This window comes from Chrysemys picta, chromosome 2 (assembly GCF_011386835.1).
Source record: "Chrysemys picta bellii isolate R12L10 chromosome 2, ASM1138683v2, whole genome shotgun sequence".
NCBI lineage: Eukaryota > Metazoa > Chordata > Testudines > Emydidae > Chrysemys > Chrysemys picta.
Genome location: NC_088792.1, coordinates 105,902,313 through 105,919,131, shown reverse-complemented (window position 1 = coordinate 105,919,131; position 16,819 = coordinate 105,902,313). Strand labels below are relative to the sequence as shown.

General features: G+C 46.1%; 1 protein-coding gene across 1 annotated transcript in view; it reads right to left on the bottom strand.

Annotated features, from left to right (window-relative positions):
- The window catches only part of ABCA13 (ATP binding cassette subfamily A member 13), a 268,723-nt gene that overhangs the window by 129,392 nt on the left and 122,512 nt on the right, over positions 1–16,819 (bottom strand). Inside the window, exon 39 of the mRNA XM_065583912.1 lies at positions 13,532–13,637. Within this exon, the coding sequence (XP_065439984.1) occupies positions 13,532–13,637 (106 nt within the window). The remainder of the gene's footprint in view (positions 1–13,531; positions 13,638–16,819) is intronic.

Below are 16,819 nucleotides of genomic sequence, written 5' to 3'. Positions count from 1 at the left end.
AGTATTTTTCCTACTGTACGAGAAAACATAACAATACTTGAACTTTAAAAATGCCTGAATAATTTAATGCATCTGAATTTCTTGGGGCAGCTACCTGAACAGTGATGTCAAGTACATACTTAATGTTTTAAAGTGTGTGTGTGTGTGTGTGTGTGTGTGTGCGCGCGCATGTATATATATTCCCTATTAAAAATGTAAATTGAGCTTGCAAAATAAAGCAAAGTTAGGAAATGCCAGAAATAACTTTCTGTAGACAGGCTGGAAGATGGCAAGCAGTCAGTGAATTAGCAACCATTCAAGATTTCTTTTTTATCCTCTCCAATCAGTGTGTGACATTCCTCCCACCCAAACCCTGTAATGGAATATTTAAAAAAAAAATTCTTAATGGGCTTTTCAATTGCATTCTTTGCTGTAGTACTCAAAATGCCCCACTAACATTAATTATTTTTATTTCTTCTATTAAAGTAGCAGAAATTATCTTCACAACACCACTGTGAGGTGGTTTTATCTCCATTTTACATGGGGAACTGAGGCACAGAGAGTGAAGACCAAAATTGATCTCAAATGAAATCTTGTACCAAAAATATGAAGATTTTTTCTTCGTCTGGGTTTACAAAGACCATACTCTGCTATGTGCCATGTGTCCTATGGTAGCAATTTCTTTCAATGTTACCTACGTCATGTTTACAAAATCTCAATTTTTTTATTTTTGTGGCAATTAAAAAAAAAAATCTTTACGTAGCCTTAGTAGCTACAGCATAGAAATGTCACCTGTGTGTTTCCCTTTCACAAAGGTATATTAAATTTAGTTTGTAAATTAGATTACCTTACATACATAGTAAAAAATGGTTACTCATCTCTTGTCACTGTTGTTCTTCAAGATGTGTTGCTCATATCCATTCCAATTAGATGGACGCGTGCACAGTCGGCGGAAAGTTTTTCCCTTAGCAGCACCCGTCAGGTCGACTGCGGAGCCCCCTGGAGTGGCACCTTCATGGTGCTCAATATATGATCCTGCCGACCCAACCCCACCTCAGTTCCTTCTTGCCGGCTACTTCAACAGAGGGGAAGGCGGGAGGGCTTGGAATGGATATGAGTAACACATCTCGAAGAACAACAATTACAGGAGGTGAGCAACCGTTGTTTTCTTCTTTCGTGATTGCTCATATCGATTCCAATTAGGTGACTCCCAAGCCTTACCCCGGCAGTGGGGTTGGAGAGTTAAGGAAATGCTGATTGTAGCACCATTCTACCGAAAGCCGTGTCATCTTTGGCATACTGGATGATGATATAGTGAGAGGTGAAGGTATGTACCGAGGACCAAGTTGCTGCCCTTCAGATTTCTTGGATCGGGACCAGGGCCAGGAACACCGCTGATGAGGCCTGAGCCATTGTGGAGTGTGCCGTAAGTGCCAGGGCTGGTGTTCTGGCCAGTTCATAGCACGTGCGGATGCAGGACGTGATCCAGGATGATATTGTTTGAGAAGAGACCAGGAGGCCTTTCATCCAGTCTGCCACTGCTACCAATAGCTGGTTCAATTTTCTGAACGGCTTAGTGCACTCGATGTAGAAAGCTAGCACTCTTCGAACATCAAGGAAGTGTAGCCATTGCTCCCAGGTACTGGCATGAGACTTAGGGTAAAAGATGGGTAGGAAAACGTCCTGGCTGGTGTGGAAGTGCGACACCACTTTGGGGAGAAAGGCCAGCTATGGCCTGAGTTGCACCTTATCCTTGTGGAAAACCGTGTAAGGCAGTTCTGAGGTGAGAGCCTTTAGCTCAGACACCCTTCTCACAGATGTAACGGCGACCAGGAAAGCTATCTTCCAAGACAGATACAGCAGGGAGCAAGTCGCCATTGGTTTGAATGGAGGCCCCCATGAGCCTGGAAAGGACCAGGTTAAGGTCCCACATAGGGACAGGCTGCTGGATCTGAGGATGTAGGCAGTCCAAACCTTTGAGGAAGTGACCAACCACAGGGTTGGCAAAGACCAATCGACCAGACACACCCGGGTGGAAGGCCAAGATTGCAGCGAGGTGTTCCCTTATGGAGGATGCCGCCAGACCTTGCTGTTTCAGGTGTAGGAGGTACTCTAAGGGCTGGTCCACACTAACCCCTCACTTCGAACTAAGATACGCAACTTCAGCTACGTTATTCACGTAGCTGAAGTCGAACTATCTTAGTTCGAACTTACCGCAGGTCCACACACGGCAGGCAGGCTCCCCCGTCGACTCCGCGTACTCCTCTCGCCGAGCAGGAGTACCGGCGTCGACGGCGAGCACTTCCGGGATCGATCCCAGAAGATCGATTACCTCCGGGTCCGGCAGTAAGTATAGACGTACCCTAAGATGGGGGATACCGGCGCCTGGAGGGGGTGGTGTGCAACGCTGGTCACACCAACACAAGAATCTTTTCCGCTTTAGTAGAAGGCTTCCTGCTGCTGAGGAGGACCTCCCTTACTTGTTATGAGCACAGAATTTCCACGGGGTTCAGCCATGAAGCTTCCAAGCCATGAGGTGGAAGGACTGTAGGTAAGGCTGACAGAGGCAACTGCAGTCCTGAGCAAGTAAGTTGGGGAGGAGAGGCAACGTGACCAGTGTGTCTACCGACAGCTGCAGTAGCGTGGTGTACCAGTGCTGGCAAGACCACACTGGAGCTATCAGAATTACCTTTGCCCCATCCCTGCGGACCTTGAGCAGGACCTTGTGCATGAGAGGGTACGGGGGAAAGGCAAAAACACATCTGTGAGGGAGCCTGAGCTGCGACCCTGGAAGGAGCAGAACATTGGGCACTTCCTGTTGTGTCAGGTGGCAAACAGGTCCACCTGGGGAAATCCCCACCTTTGGAAGATGGTGTGTAGGACATCCGGTCAGATGGACCACTCGTGACTGTGGAAGGACCTGCTGAGGCAGTCTGTCAGTGTGTTCTGAACTCCTGGTAGAAAGGAGGCTTCCAGGTGAATGGAGTGGGCTAAGCAGAACTCCCACAGCCAGAGGGCCTCCTGGCATAGGGGGGAGGAAAAGGGTCCCCCTGGCTTGTTGATGTAAAACATGGTGGCGGTGTTGTCCATTAGAACTGCTGCACACTGTCTTTGCAGTCAGGCCTGGAAGGCCTGGCAAGCAAGGCACACTGCCCTCAGCTTCCTGATGTTGATATGACCACAGGCCCAGTGTCTGGAAGTCTCCCAGATGCACCCCCACCATCCCATAGCTAACGCATCCATAACCAGGGACAAGGAAGGTTGGGGATTGTGGAAAGGGACTCCTCTGCACACTGCTTGGGGTCGAGCCACCAGCGAATGGACATGAGGACCTGTCCCAGCACCTTGACCACTGAATTCAAGCTGTTGCACCCCGGATGGCAGGCTGAGGTGAGCCACGTCTGCAATGGTCTGAGCCGGAGCCTGGTGTGCCGGGTGACATAAGTACAAAATGCCATGTGGCCAAGGAGACTCAGGCACCCCCTTGCTGTTGAGGTTGGGAATTGCTGGAGGCTTTGAACAATGTCTGTGATGACCCAGAATCGGGACTCCAGTAGAAGGGCCCGCGCTTGGACTGAGTCTAACACTGCCCCAATGAATTCAATTCTCTGGGTTGGTTCCAGGGTCGACTTCTCCAAGTTGAGGAGGAGACCCAGCTGCTCTAACATGCAACTGACCAAGCAGAGTTGGGACTGCATCTGTGCCCTGGTGCGGCCCTTGAGCAGCCAGTCATTGAGGTAGGGGCACACTTGCACCTGCTGTCAATGGAGGAAAGCAGCCACGACCAACATGCACTTGGTGAACACTCGGGGGGCTGTTGAGAGGCCGAATGGTAGGGCAGTGAATTGGTAATATTCGTGGCTGACTGCGAAGTGCAGGAAGCGCCTGTGCACTGGACAAATCGCTATGTGGAAGTACGTGTCCTTCATGTCGAGTGCAGCATATCAGTCTCCCGGATCTAGGGAGAGGATAATAGTGCCTAGAGAGACCATGCAGAACTTCAACTTTACCATGAATTTGTTGAGCCCACGTGGGTCTAGGGTGTGACTGAGAACCCCCTTGGCCTTGAGGATTAGGAAGTATCAGGAGTAGAATCCCTTGCCCCTTAGCTCCTGAGGAACCTCCACCACCGCTCCTATGGCGAGGACCGCCCGCACCTCCTGTATACAGAGTTGCTAGTGAGAGGGGTCCCTGAAGAGGGATGGGGAAGACGGGAGGGAGGGTAGAGCAGAACTGGAGAAAGTATCCCGCTTCCACCATGCGGAAGACCCAGCAGTCCGAGGTTATTTGGGATCATGCACAGTAGAAGTGGGACAAATGATTCAAAAAGGGCAGAGAAGGATCTGGGGATGAGTCTGGTGTGCTGACCTCGGGCGTCCCTTCAAAAGGCCTGCTTGGAACCCGATGATGGTTTGGTCAGGCCCTGGCCTTGTCTGGAAGGGGGGTTGGAAGGCTTCCTTCTGCCATTCCTGCCTGTAGTGGGGCGGCTGCCCCACTCCCTGAGAGTATGGGCTGCGGCAGGCCAGTGGGCCTGCGCAGACACACAGCCAAACAGAGAAGGGCTTATTGGGAGCCAATCAGGGCACAGATTGGAGGCAGCCAATCAGGGCCAGGCTCAGCCCTATAAAAGGCTGCTCAGGCAGAGCAGCAGGCAGTCTGTCCCAGGCCTTCGACAGGGGAAGGTCTGTCGCCAGAGCAGGGAGACTAGCACCGCCGACAGCGCAGTGCTGGCCAGGCTCGGGGAGCAAAAGGGAGCTCTAACCTGAGGCCTGCCAGGCTGCAGGCCCTGAAGAGAAGGGCCTAGCGGGTGCAAGGGCCCGGAGGGGAAGCGGCCCAGGGAAGTAGGCAGACGGAGGGGAGAGAAGGAGGACAACGAGGCTGCCGCCGGAGGGTTCCTGGGCCGGGACCTAGAGTAGAGGGCGGGCCTGGGTCCCCCCCTTTCTCCCTTGCAGTACACCCAGCCATTGGCCGTAGGGAGCAGCCATTATAGACCACGCCGGATCCCTGACAGGGGGATTAGACTTTGGGGTGTGTGGTTGATTACGGTGGCTGGACATAAAGACTGCTGATTGACAACCCCCCCCCCCCCCCCAGAAGGGGGTGTGGATAGACTAAGGGGCACTGCCGGAGGGTAGTGGCTCAAAGAGGACACCGCGAGCTTGGGAGCAATGCAGGTCCAGACACACCAACCAAGGGTGAGACAACGGGTGGGATGCCACTGAGAGGGGACGCTCCACTGGACTGAGCTAATTCCTGGAGTAACCAGTAGGAGGCGCCACGGTGGTGAGTCCCAACCCTGGTACACTGTCCCTTCGTCTGTAAAAGTCCTGCCTCGGCCGAGGAGGGTAGGAGCGCTGCTGCGGTTCTTGAAGCTTGAAGTGTTTCCGTTGGTTTGCCAGGGTGTGCATACCCAAGGATTTCATAGTAGCCCATGAGTCTTTTAGACTATGCAGCCGAGAATCAGTCTGCTCCACAAACAGGCCTGCCTCATCAAAGGCAGGTCCTACACTGTCTGCTGAACCTCGGGCGGTAGGCCCAAGGCTTGCAACCATGAGGTTGTCTCATGGCAATACCTGAGGACAAGGTGCGCACCTCCAAGTCCATAGCATCCAGTGAGGCCTGTAAAGAGGTCCGTGCTACCGCCTTGCCCTCCTCTACTATGGCCCCAAACTCCTCCCTGGACTCAGTTGACACAAGCTCCTTGAACATCAAGTTCCAGGAGCTGAAGTTATATTGGCTCAGAATTGCCTGCTGGTTGGCAATCCTGAGCTGGAGCCCCCCCGTAGAGTACACTTTACGGCCAAATGAGTCCAGGCGCTTGGACTCCTTGGACTTGAGCACTGGGGCCTGCTGTCCCTGCCTCTCTTTCTCATTTCTCACCAACAAACAGTGCCACAGGTTCGTGAAGAGGTATTAGTACCCCTTTGAGGGCACGAAGTACTTCCTCTCAACGCCCTTGGCTGTGGGAGGGACAGAGGCTGGAGTCTGCCAGATAGTCTTGGCATTGGCCTGAATAGTTTTGATGAGGGGCAGAGCCACCCTTGAAGGACCTTCTGGGGCCAGAATATCGACCACTGGGTCTCTGACTCCATAACCTCCTCGGACTGCAAACCCATGTTACATGCTACCCTGAGCAGAAGGCCCTGATGGGCACAGCTGTCTATAGGAGATGGTCCAGAGATGAAAGTGCCTTTGACGGCCTCATCTGGGGAGGAGGATGAAGAGGCCAATGGGGGAACCAGGTCCTCCCATCCCTCCTGCTCATCAGGAGCTTCAGAACTTGCTTCACTGGTAGCCCCCGCCTCAGGAACCAGAGTTGGAGTCGGTTCCAAGGGGGACGGAGGCACGGCGCCTCCTCAGCACATCTAGGGGTGGGCCGACTGGCTGAGGCCTCCGGTACCCTCGGTTCAGAGGTGGCCGATTGGGAGCCTTTAGACTGGGCATCCTGGGCCTGGTGGTGTGCCCATGGGGTCCAGAATGGCCACTGTGCTGGTCCCTGCTATGGCCCTGTCCCCACCTCAGAGCATCCACAGCCTGACCGGTGCCGGTCCCGCACTGAGTACCTAGATCCAGCCTCTGAGTCCGAGGACCAGGATCGGGATCGCGAGGGCCAGGGCAGCGCTGAGCGGAGATGAGCCAGTGAGTGGTGCCGTGAGGCTGGGGACCAGTGCTACGATCTAGAGCGGTACCATGACCTGGAGCTATGCAGGGTTGTCCAGGACCTGCTCTGCGAAGGGGACCGACATGCGGCTTCGGCACTGGATGCTCCTCATGAGGACGCGCCCCATTGGCCGGCTCCAGAGGGGTGGGCCTCTGGGACGGAGAGCCACTCTTCCCTTGCATCTAGTGCCACTTCTGCGCCGGAGAGTGGGAGTGGTGCTGGGTTGATCCCGCCGGGGAGCAGGGGTGCCACGAGTCAGTGCCGGGTCCTGCCGCGCCAAAGGAGGCTGAGGTCTAAGAGACGCCTCCATAAGGAGCTGCTTAATGTGAAAATCTCGCTCCTTTTTGGTTCTAGGGTGAAACCCTTTGCAAACCCTGCACCTATCGGCTTGGTGAGCCTCCCCCAGACACTTCTGACAAGCATCGTGGGAGTTGCCTGTTGGCATGGGCTTGGAGCAGGATTTGCAGGGCTTGAACCCCTGGGACTGGGGCACGAAAGCCCTCCCCCAAAAAAGTGGTCGTGATGGAGTGTAAACCCCCCAGCCCAACTGCTACAAACTACTTCTAAAATAAACTACAAGAAACTAAATAAAAGATATAAGAAACAAGAGCTAGGAAAATGTGGAGAACTTGCTGAGAAAGACGGCACAGTTCCAACGACCGTCACGGGCAGTAAGAAGGAACTGAGGAGGCACTGGGTCGACAGGGTCATATATTGAGCGCCATGAAGGCGCCACTCCAGGGGGCTGCACAGCTGACCCGACGGGTGCTGCTAGGGGAAAAACTTTCTGACGACTGTGCATGCGGCGCGCACACACATAATTGGAATCGATATGAGCAATGACTCGAAGAAGAACTTATAATTTACATGAAGAGTAAATACAGAGCCTTTGATATTGATGTTTTATAATGTTCATGTAAAATACTGTAAACTGTTTACCAAGGACTGCCTTGATTTCCAAACATCATTCTATTTCACAGTACATTAGGCTTTATTACACCTTTTTCCCTTCTTCACCATATTTTCATTTTCTTCAATAAAGTAAACTAAATTTAAAATATGGAACAATCATTTATTTCTCTAAACTGATGGATATCTCTCATAAAGATTTTGAGCAGCCATGTCAAACTCTGAGTCATATACAGTAGGATTGTATATTTGCTCATCATTACTCCAGGGAACACAGGGAATATTTAACCCAAGAAAAAGACAGCAAAATGAAATTCATTGAGCAGGAGGAAGAAGCATCTCAAAAGGTGACAATTGTTGGCTGTTGAGACTCAGCTTTAAGATTAAATAGATGGCTTAACACACACTAAAAATAAGTATCTGGTGCTTTGTTTCACTGACCTAAACTTCCAAAAACTAACTAAATTATGGGGGAAAAATTCACCACAAATAGGAAAGCATAATGTGCTGATTTTGGAAAATTCACATTAATGAACGAGAAAATGAAGATCTAAATCAAAGAAGGAATACCAAGGAGCAAGGGATCAGATATGTGATGAGGGAAAAATAGATAATGTTATTGAGCAGGTACCATAAAAAAAAATTACCAGTTTTACCTCTACAATCTATCATTTTTGCCCCTGGCTTTTCACCTCACTTTTTCAGTACACTGAGGTAAAGGGATAACCCTAACCTGTACATATTTCTAGTAGTGAATTTCTTGTTGGGCCTGTCCTGTAGTAGGTGTCTTCTGAGTACCCGTCCCGCTCTGTCAATCTATTTCCTCACTTCCCCAGGTGGGTATTGTAGTTTTAAGAATGCTTGGTAGAGACCTTGTAGGTGTTGGTCTCTGTCTGAGGAATTGGAGCAAATGCAGTTGTATCTTAGGGCTTGGCTGTAGACAATGGAGGCATGTAGGTAAGTATAACGGTCAGTAGGTTTCCAGTATAGGGTGGTGTTTATGTGACCATCACTTATTTGCACTGTAGTGTCCAGGAAGTGGATCTCTTGTGTGGATTGGTCCAGGCTGAGGTTGATGGTGTAGTAACCTATTTGGACAAGTGGAGGTAGTTCTTGTTGTGGTCATTAGTCTGAGGAGGAATTCTATCGAATGTAGGAATTGCCAACAGGGATTCAAAAAGGTTAAGTCCACAAAATCATTAAGTCTGAACTCATATCACAGGCCAATATATTTCACTGAGGTACCCCTATATTGAGCCCAATAACTTACATTTAGCTAAGGTAAATTTTCCACAAATGCATCTAATACTGATATGAAGACCTCAAGAGAGAGAGGATTAACCACTTCCCTTGGTGGTTTGCTCCAGTGGTTAATAACCCTCACTGTTAAAAACACACACCTTATTTCAAATTTAATTTCCAGCCATTGGTTCTTGTTATGCATTTCTCTGATAGAGTAATGATACCCTGAGTACCCTATATTTGTGTCTGAGTAGAATTACTTACCCACTGAAATTGACACCACCTCATTTTTTTTTATAAGCTAAGCGGATTGAGCTATTTACAATGCTCAAGGCAAGGAATTTTCTCCAGCTGTCAGTCATTCCTTGGAATCATTCCTGCACTCTCTCCAATTTTTCAACATTCTTTTTAAAATGTGGATGCCAAAACTTGATACAGTATTCCAGTCTTGGTCTCCTCAGTGCTCTATCCATATGTGAAATCACCTCCATACTCCTAACTCACTACCGCCCTATTTATACATCCAAGGATCATATTAGCCCATTTTGTGATGACATCACAATGGGAGCTCATGTTTCATTACTGGTCTACTAGCACCCGTTTTCAAAGTCACTACTTTCTAGGAAATTATCCCTCATTCCGTAGGTATGGCCTGCGTTCCAAAACACAGAACTTTGCATTTAGCTGTATTAAAAACACATCTTGTGTGAATGGGCCCAGTTTACCAAGCAATCCAGATCATACTGTGAATGCCTGTCCTCATCATTATTTACCATTCTAACAACATTTTTCTCATCTGCAATTTTATCAGGAGTGATTTTATATTTACTCCCAGATCATTGATGCCTATATTGAAAACCCCGATGCCAACTCTGTCCACATATCTATTCAAGTGACATCATCATAGGACCTAATCACATCAGCCATACCATCAGGGGCTCGTTCACCTGCACATCTACCAATGTGATATCTGCCATCATGTGCCAGCAATGCCCCTCTGCCATGTACATTGGCCAAACCGGACAGTCTCTACGCAAAAGAATTAATGGACACAAATCTGACATCAGGAATCAAAATACTCAAAAACCAGTGGGAGAACACTTTAACCTGTCTGGTCATTCAGTGACAGACCTGCGGGTGGCTATATTACAACAGAAAAACTTCAAAAACAGACTCCAACGAGAGACTGCTGAGCTAGAATTGATATGCAAACTAGACACAATCAACTCCGGTTTGAATAAGGACTGGGAATGGCTGAGCCATTACAAACATTGAATCTATCTCCCCTTGTAAGTATTCTCACACTTCTTATCAAACTGTCTGTACTGGGCTAGCTTGATTATCACTTCAAAAGTTTTTTTTCTCTTAATTAATTGGCCTCTCAGAGTTGGTAAGACAACTCCCACCTGTTTATGCTCTCTGTATGTGTGTATATATATATATATCTCCTCAATATATGTTCCATTCTATATGCATCCGAAGAAGTGGGATGTAGTCCACGAAAGCTTATTCTCTAATAAATTTGTTAGTCTCTAAGGTGCCACAAGTACTCCTGTTCTTCTTTTTGCGGATACAGACTAACACGGCTGCTACTCTGAAACCTGTATTGAATACTGTTGGGCCCAGCATTAGTCCCTGTGGTTCCTCACTACAAACATCCACATTTAATGATGATTCCCCATTGATGACTATTTTTGAGATTGTCAATTAGCCAGTTCTTAGTGCATTTAATATGTACCTTATTGATACGGTATAGTGCTAGTTTTTTTTTAAATTAGAGTCAGAGCAGTGGTCCATCTAGTCCAGTATCTGCTTCTAACAGTAGCTAATACCTGCTGCTTCAGAGAAAGGTACGAGAAAGCAGACAGTAGCAGTGATGGGATAATCTGCCCCCAGGGAAAGTCTCCTTGAAACCCCAAAGGTAGGAGACTGGCTTGTACTCAGAAGCATGAAGATTATCCATTCATTTTTTTAAAACATACACTATTATAAACATGGATTTCTTGTTACTTGAATAAATGCCTACTTCTTTTTCAATGCTGCAAAGTTTTTGGCTTCAGTGATCTATTGCCGCACTGAGTACCACAGGTTAATCATACGTTGTGTGGAAAAGTATGACCTTTTATTAGTTTTACATTTGCCACCTTTCAGTTTCATTGAACATAACTTTGATACCTCAGCCCCTGACTGTACTTTATCTTTATATTCAGAAAAGATTAGATCCAGGGTAAGTACCTTACCAACATCCTCTGTAGTGAAAAGTGATGCAGATTATTCATTTAGCTCCTCAGCAAAATATTCATATTCCTTAATTGCTCCTTTCCTCCCTTGTGGTCCAGTTTTATAAGCACACATCATAGACAACTGTATAGTCATTCCATGATGTTAAAAATTCTATCTACTCTTCACAGAAAGAGAAGAGCTATATAATCATCTAATCTTTATTGAAAATAAATTAAGGGGGGGACCAACAGAGCTTCTGCAAAGTAATAAATATTACCAATTGGAAATGACAAGTAAATGTGTATAGACTCCAAAATTACAAATACATTAAAAGCATTAAAACAAACACTGGGTAAACAAGTTGTTGCTTTACTCTCATGTTGATGTTTAGGGTTCCAACCCCAATTCAGCAGTCCATCCCTCTTCATCAGTGCACTTAAGCATGTGCTTAGCTTTAAGCATGTGATTACATCCCTTTGCCTTCAATGGGGCACAAGCACATCGTTAAAGTTAAGTGCATGTTTAAGGACTTTGCTGAACTGAGGTCCTATGTGTTTCTTGCAACTGCTGATTGGCCAAATCCTGTCACTCTGGGATCTTAAAGTGGTTTTTTTTTTGCCTTTTGTTGTTTATAAATCTTTTGCAGTACCTGTTCCAACATCAGCACTGTTTCACCAACACACACACGCTACATGCTCTCACAAAGCCAGACTCTGCTACCTTTATACGCACTGAGTAACACCCATCAGAACGTGTCCCAGAATTATTTGACCTTCTCTCCTTGAAGAACAAAATCGTTTTTAGGAAAGACAGATCAAATTAGGACCAAATGTCAGCCCACAGTCCAGATCCAATCATGTGGCTTTATTATGGACCTGAATTGGACAAATGGATCAATTCCAATAAAAGAGCTTTAATCTGTGGAAAACACTCTGAAGTGCAACAACATGGGAAAGTACCTGCAGCTCCAACAACCGCTTCAGGACATTCAAGACCACAGCAGACTATTGCTAGGCATGGGGAGAGGAATAGGTAGCCCCACTACACAGATTTGACCCTTACGGATTCATGCTAAACCTAAAGCTACCGGCATGGACCCTAACATATCCAACTTCCTCAGATCGGTGTGGCCATATAAGATAGATAGTTCTATTATGGGCAGACCAATTGCAGGGGTCCAGGAGATTGACTCTAGTGATGTTCTCTAGCATGCATCATCACAACAGCTCTCTAACCCAAATTCTCTTTAGCTCATAGCTCTTTAGTGGTGTTCTTCTTAATAATCCAGCCATTTGCTTTTGGGCCTTTCTAAAATCCACTGAACTGCTCTGAGAAAGAAAAAGTTTGTGACTATCTTTGAGTCTGCTTTCAGAGACAAAAGTATACAGGTCAAGCTATTGCCCATGGAGTATTCTGGTTAACTAACAGAGATGGATAGCTTTCATAAGCAATTTCCCAAGCCCTTATGCCTACACTTCACAACTATGCTTAATGATGAATGACAGTCATCAGCCTTGAATGAAAATTTCTCCTCCATCTTCCTTCCCATAGAAATGACATTATAACCATATTTTCTTATAATAATTTATCAGCCTCAGAAATATGGAATTAATTACCAATTCTTTAATTATATGCCAAATACCAAATGAAGAGACATCCTGGAAGGTTAGCTGGTAATTATAGCTTAAGTTATTAGATACAGTATAATTCAAATATTGATTACCATAGAAACTGCAATTCTTAGACCCTAATGAAAATGCAACATAGAGAGGACAAACAAATCTAACAGCTCTGTGCTATTATTGGAGTCTTCCAGTAATACAGAATTGTATGTCAGTTATAAAATAAAGGGTTACCCCAAAGTGTACCTTTTAATCGAGCAACTGTTTTAATCTCTCATGGAGTTTTTGTTGTTGTCCTCATTTTATTTTATTTTTTTCAGAGGAACTCTTGTCACATCCATTCCCCATGCACATTTCCACCACCATATGTATATGACAAGAAAAGTAGTAGGCAGGGCTAGTTAATTAACTAATGTACAAGTCGCCACAAGGTATTGAGAGAGATTTGGAAAAGCACTCAATGTCCCATTGAAGACAGTGATAAAACTCGCACAGATTGCAATGGGAGTGGAGCTAAGCCAGCACTGAACAGTTTGAAAATCCCAACCCACAGTTGTCTGCACTTGGTGAGTGATGGTGTCAATTAGGCGACAGTTCTCTTTGGCACAGGTGCTATATCATAGTGACAGCCTTGACTGGAGGTTATTGTGACAGAGGACACAAAGCTTGTCTCAAAATGCCCCTAGTTAGAGTGAGCAGCATGAAGTGTATCATCTGAGGAGGATTGTTTGGCTACTTCACATGCACGGGAAAGGGCACTACCAGAGCACTGTGGGGACACATGGCAACATTCCCACATGCTGCCTAACCTAGGAAAGTTTTAGCCTGTTTTGCTGCAAGTCTCTTACTTATATGAACACAGTTGCTTTCAAGGAAAACTTAATTTTCTACTTACAGTTTTGGTAGGTTGATTCACAGCTGTTAATGTGGGGGAGCCCCAACTCCTCTGCCAGGGGAACTTGTGGCATTTGCTCTGTGTCCTGCAGCAGCTTCAAAAATACCTTTGTGAAATAGAAAGAGAAATGAGACCTATTTGCCATAACTGGCTTTCACCCTTCATCACCCAGGGCATCAGACTAGGATGCACCACCCCACTCCACTCGCTGGAACATTCCTATAAATTACTGATCCAGTGTAATTACTTTGGGCAAGATCTTTCCCTCCCGTGGAGAGGAGTAAATATCCATGGATTCAGAAGTACCTACATGGAGAGTTGCTGACCCCTGCACACTGCTCTTTGGTCCTCTCTGCCCTCTAATTGCATAGCTCTTTCAACAATCCTGCTGTTATTGACGGAATCTCCCAGGTGCGGAGTCGTAGGACGCATGGAGTCCAGAGTTAATGCACACTAGAAGCAGCACTAACTCCCCACTGGTATTCCAAGTTGCACTCCGTGGGCTCAGCAGGGCAGAATGCTGCAGACAGTAGCCAGTTCCCTGCCCTATCTCCTTACACTCCAGGCCCAACCCACAAAATTCTAGAGTGCTGAAGCCTTGGAACTCTAGCAAAAGAGCTCCCACCGGGCTATGGGAAGTGGCTGGGCAATCTCCCCAACTCCACCCTCCCCCGACTAGATCGGCTTGTCTAGGCCCTCTCCACTCATGGAAGTGGAAGGGATGATTTAGCCCTTTGAGAGCAGGAATTCTGCTGAAATAAAGTTAAAATAATGTACATTTTGTAGCAAAATCAGTTGCCATCTACACACAAACACAACAAACGATTAATCAGATTTTTAAAAAAAGATTGGAGGGTCTTGTTTGAGGGATGTTAGCGTATTTTAATAAACGTGACAGGCATGTAATTTCCATCCGTGCATCTGAAGGGTAGAAGCCTCTAAAGAAGAGCTGGAGAGAAGATAACAGAAGTTTTTTTAAAAAAATAGCAGTAATATTTTCCATGGGTTTAATAACCTAAAGCTATGTCTACACTGCACTTAGCACCTGCGGCTGGTCTGTGGGGCTCAGGCTGCGGGGCTGTTTAATTGCAGTGTAGACTTCCAGGCTTGGGGTGGAGCCCAGGCTCTAGGATCCTGTGAGATGGGAGGTTTACACTGCAATTAAACAGCCCCACAGCCCAAGTCAGCTGGCCCAGGCCAGCCACAGGTTTTTAATTTTGGTGCAGACATATCCTAAGAGGCACATGTAAATGTTACACACGGTGTGTCCATTAGATTTGCCTGAGACCTACTATATTAGGCTCGATCCTGCTTCTACACCTTAAGACCACTGAAGTCAACAGGAATTTCAGAGTTAGAATCCTAGAATACCATAGTAGATTGTTAGTAGTGACTTAAGAAGTGTTAAGGCACTCACTAACGTCTCACTGTAAGCCTGATAAATAAATAAAAACTCAAAAACTTCCTTACAAGTATATGTTCCCTCTGTAAATTCACATTTTCTCCCTAGGCCACAAATCGTTTTTTTTTTTTTTTTTTGGGGGGGGGGGGGAAGAAGATGAAGGGAGAAGAGAAGGCACAGGTGGTCTGGGAGAGGATTTTAGATTAACCAGAAAAGAAACCCAAATACATCCACTGCTGGGATAAGCAGGCCCACTTTCAATTTTGTCAACCGTGAATTTGGCCCAAGATATACTTGAGATAGGAGATGTTGAAAAATTAGCTCTTTTCTGAAGTATTTTTCCCCCAAAGCCATCTGTAACACAGCATAGCCTAGAAACTCAAAATGTGTGTCTAGAAATTTCAGATTTTGCTTTCAGTGGAAGCTTGCACATCAATTCAGCAGAGCGTATGCCTCTCATGAGCACCTTTAAACAGAGCTCTCACTAAAATTATAAGCAACTTTGACTCTATCTTGCTGAAACCTCCTGTTTGTTATAATCAGGACTTGATGTGCACTCCCAATGTTAAAAAACTTTCATGGCCATATTTAATTGCTCCCACAAAGGAATCCAATATTGGCTATAACAAAAGCGCATAGTAGCTAAGGATTCCACCATACAATGGATAATAAAAGCCAATCAATTTGAAATACATTAGCTTTGAGGAAAGGCAGTTTCTTGCTCCACTGAAGTCTGCTAGCTACATGGATTATGTTTTGTTTAGTCAATATAATTGCTATTTAATAGCGATGACGGACTGCCTAGCTACATGGCAACTTTAAGTGAACTGTTTTGGCCATTAGTTCAAGGACAGATGAAGTTAAGTGTCTCACGCTGTTTCTGTATTAGAGCCTAGACGGGGACACCGACTGTCCAAACCCATATCTCGATCGGCTCCTGTGGGACAGTTTGATGATGTCACACTGTGCACCAATTTCCAATATTGCAAAGCCAGAAGCTCATAACTAAAAACCAGAGCAAATACCCCTCTCTAATTAAGTATTTCAGTCACCCACCATGGTATCTGAACATGTCACAAGTATTAATGAATTTCATCTTCAACACCCCTGAGAGTCAGGAATGTATCACTGTCCCTACTGTACAGATGGAAACTAAACCACACAGATTGTAATTTGTCCAATGTCCCAATGAAAGTCTGTGACAGACCTGGGAACAGAACTGAAATGCTACTGCCAGTGGTAGCATCATCTCTGAAGGAGGAGGGGAGATTTCAGGAAGGAGGTGCATGGACCCCTGTGCCATCTCAGTGCAGATCTGTGCCTTTAGGTGATGGGAGAAAGGGAAGCTCCCTTAATGAGTGGATGAGAGAAGAAAATAGAAGCAGATGGTGGAGGATGAGGGAGAGAGTGAAGAGAATGACAAAAAGTTGTAGACTGTCCTTGCAACCAAAGTATTAATCTACTATTTTAGCAGCATTTTAGGGTCTTTCAGTCCCACTTAACTCAATTTCCACTGTAAAAACAAAACTGCTAAGTCCTGGATATGCTCATTTAATTTTTATATTAGAAAATGGCTGCTGGTCAAAAACCTGTTGATGAAAGGGCAGCAAAGATCCTGGGAGATAACATGATGGAAACAGAGTCAATATAGTCCAGGAAATATAGAACAACAACAGAAGAGAAGGTAGAAAAAATAATCAATACATATGGCCAAAATAGTAGGGAAACAGTGCTTAAAGGTTAATCACGTTTTCCCTACTATAATCTCTTGTTCTTGTACTAGGAACCACTGACGTTTTCACAAACATATGCGTGAGTTGGGAAGAACGTTACATATTTTGCTTGTTTACCTTTAAAATAAAAATACAGATAGCCCTCAATCAAAA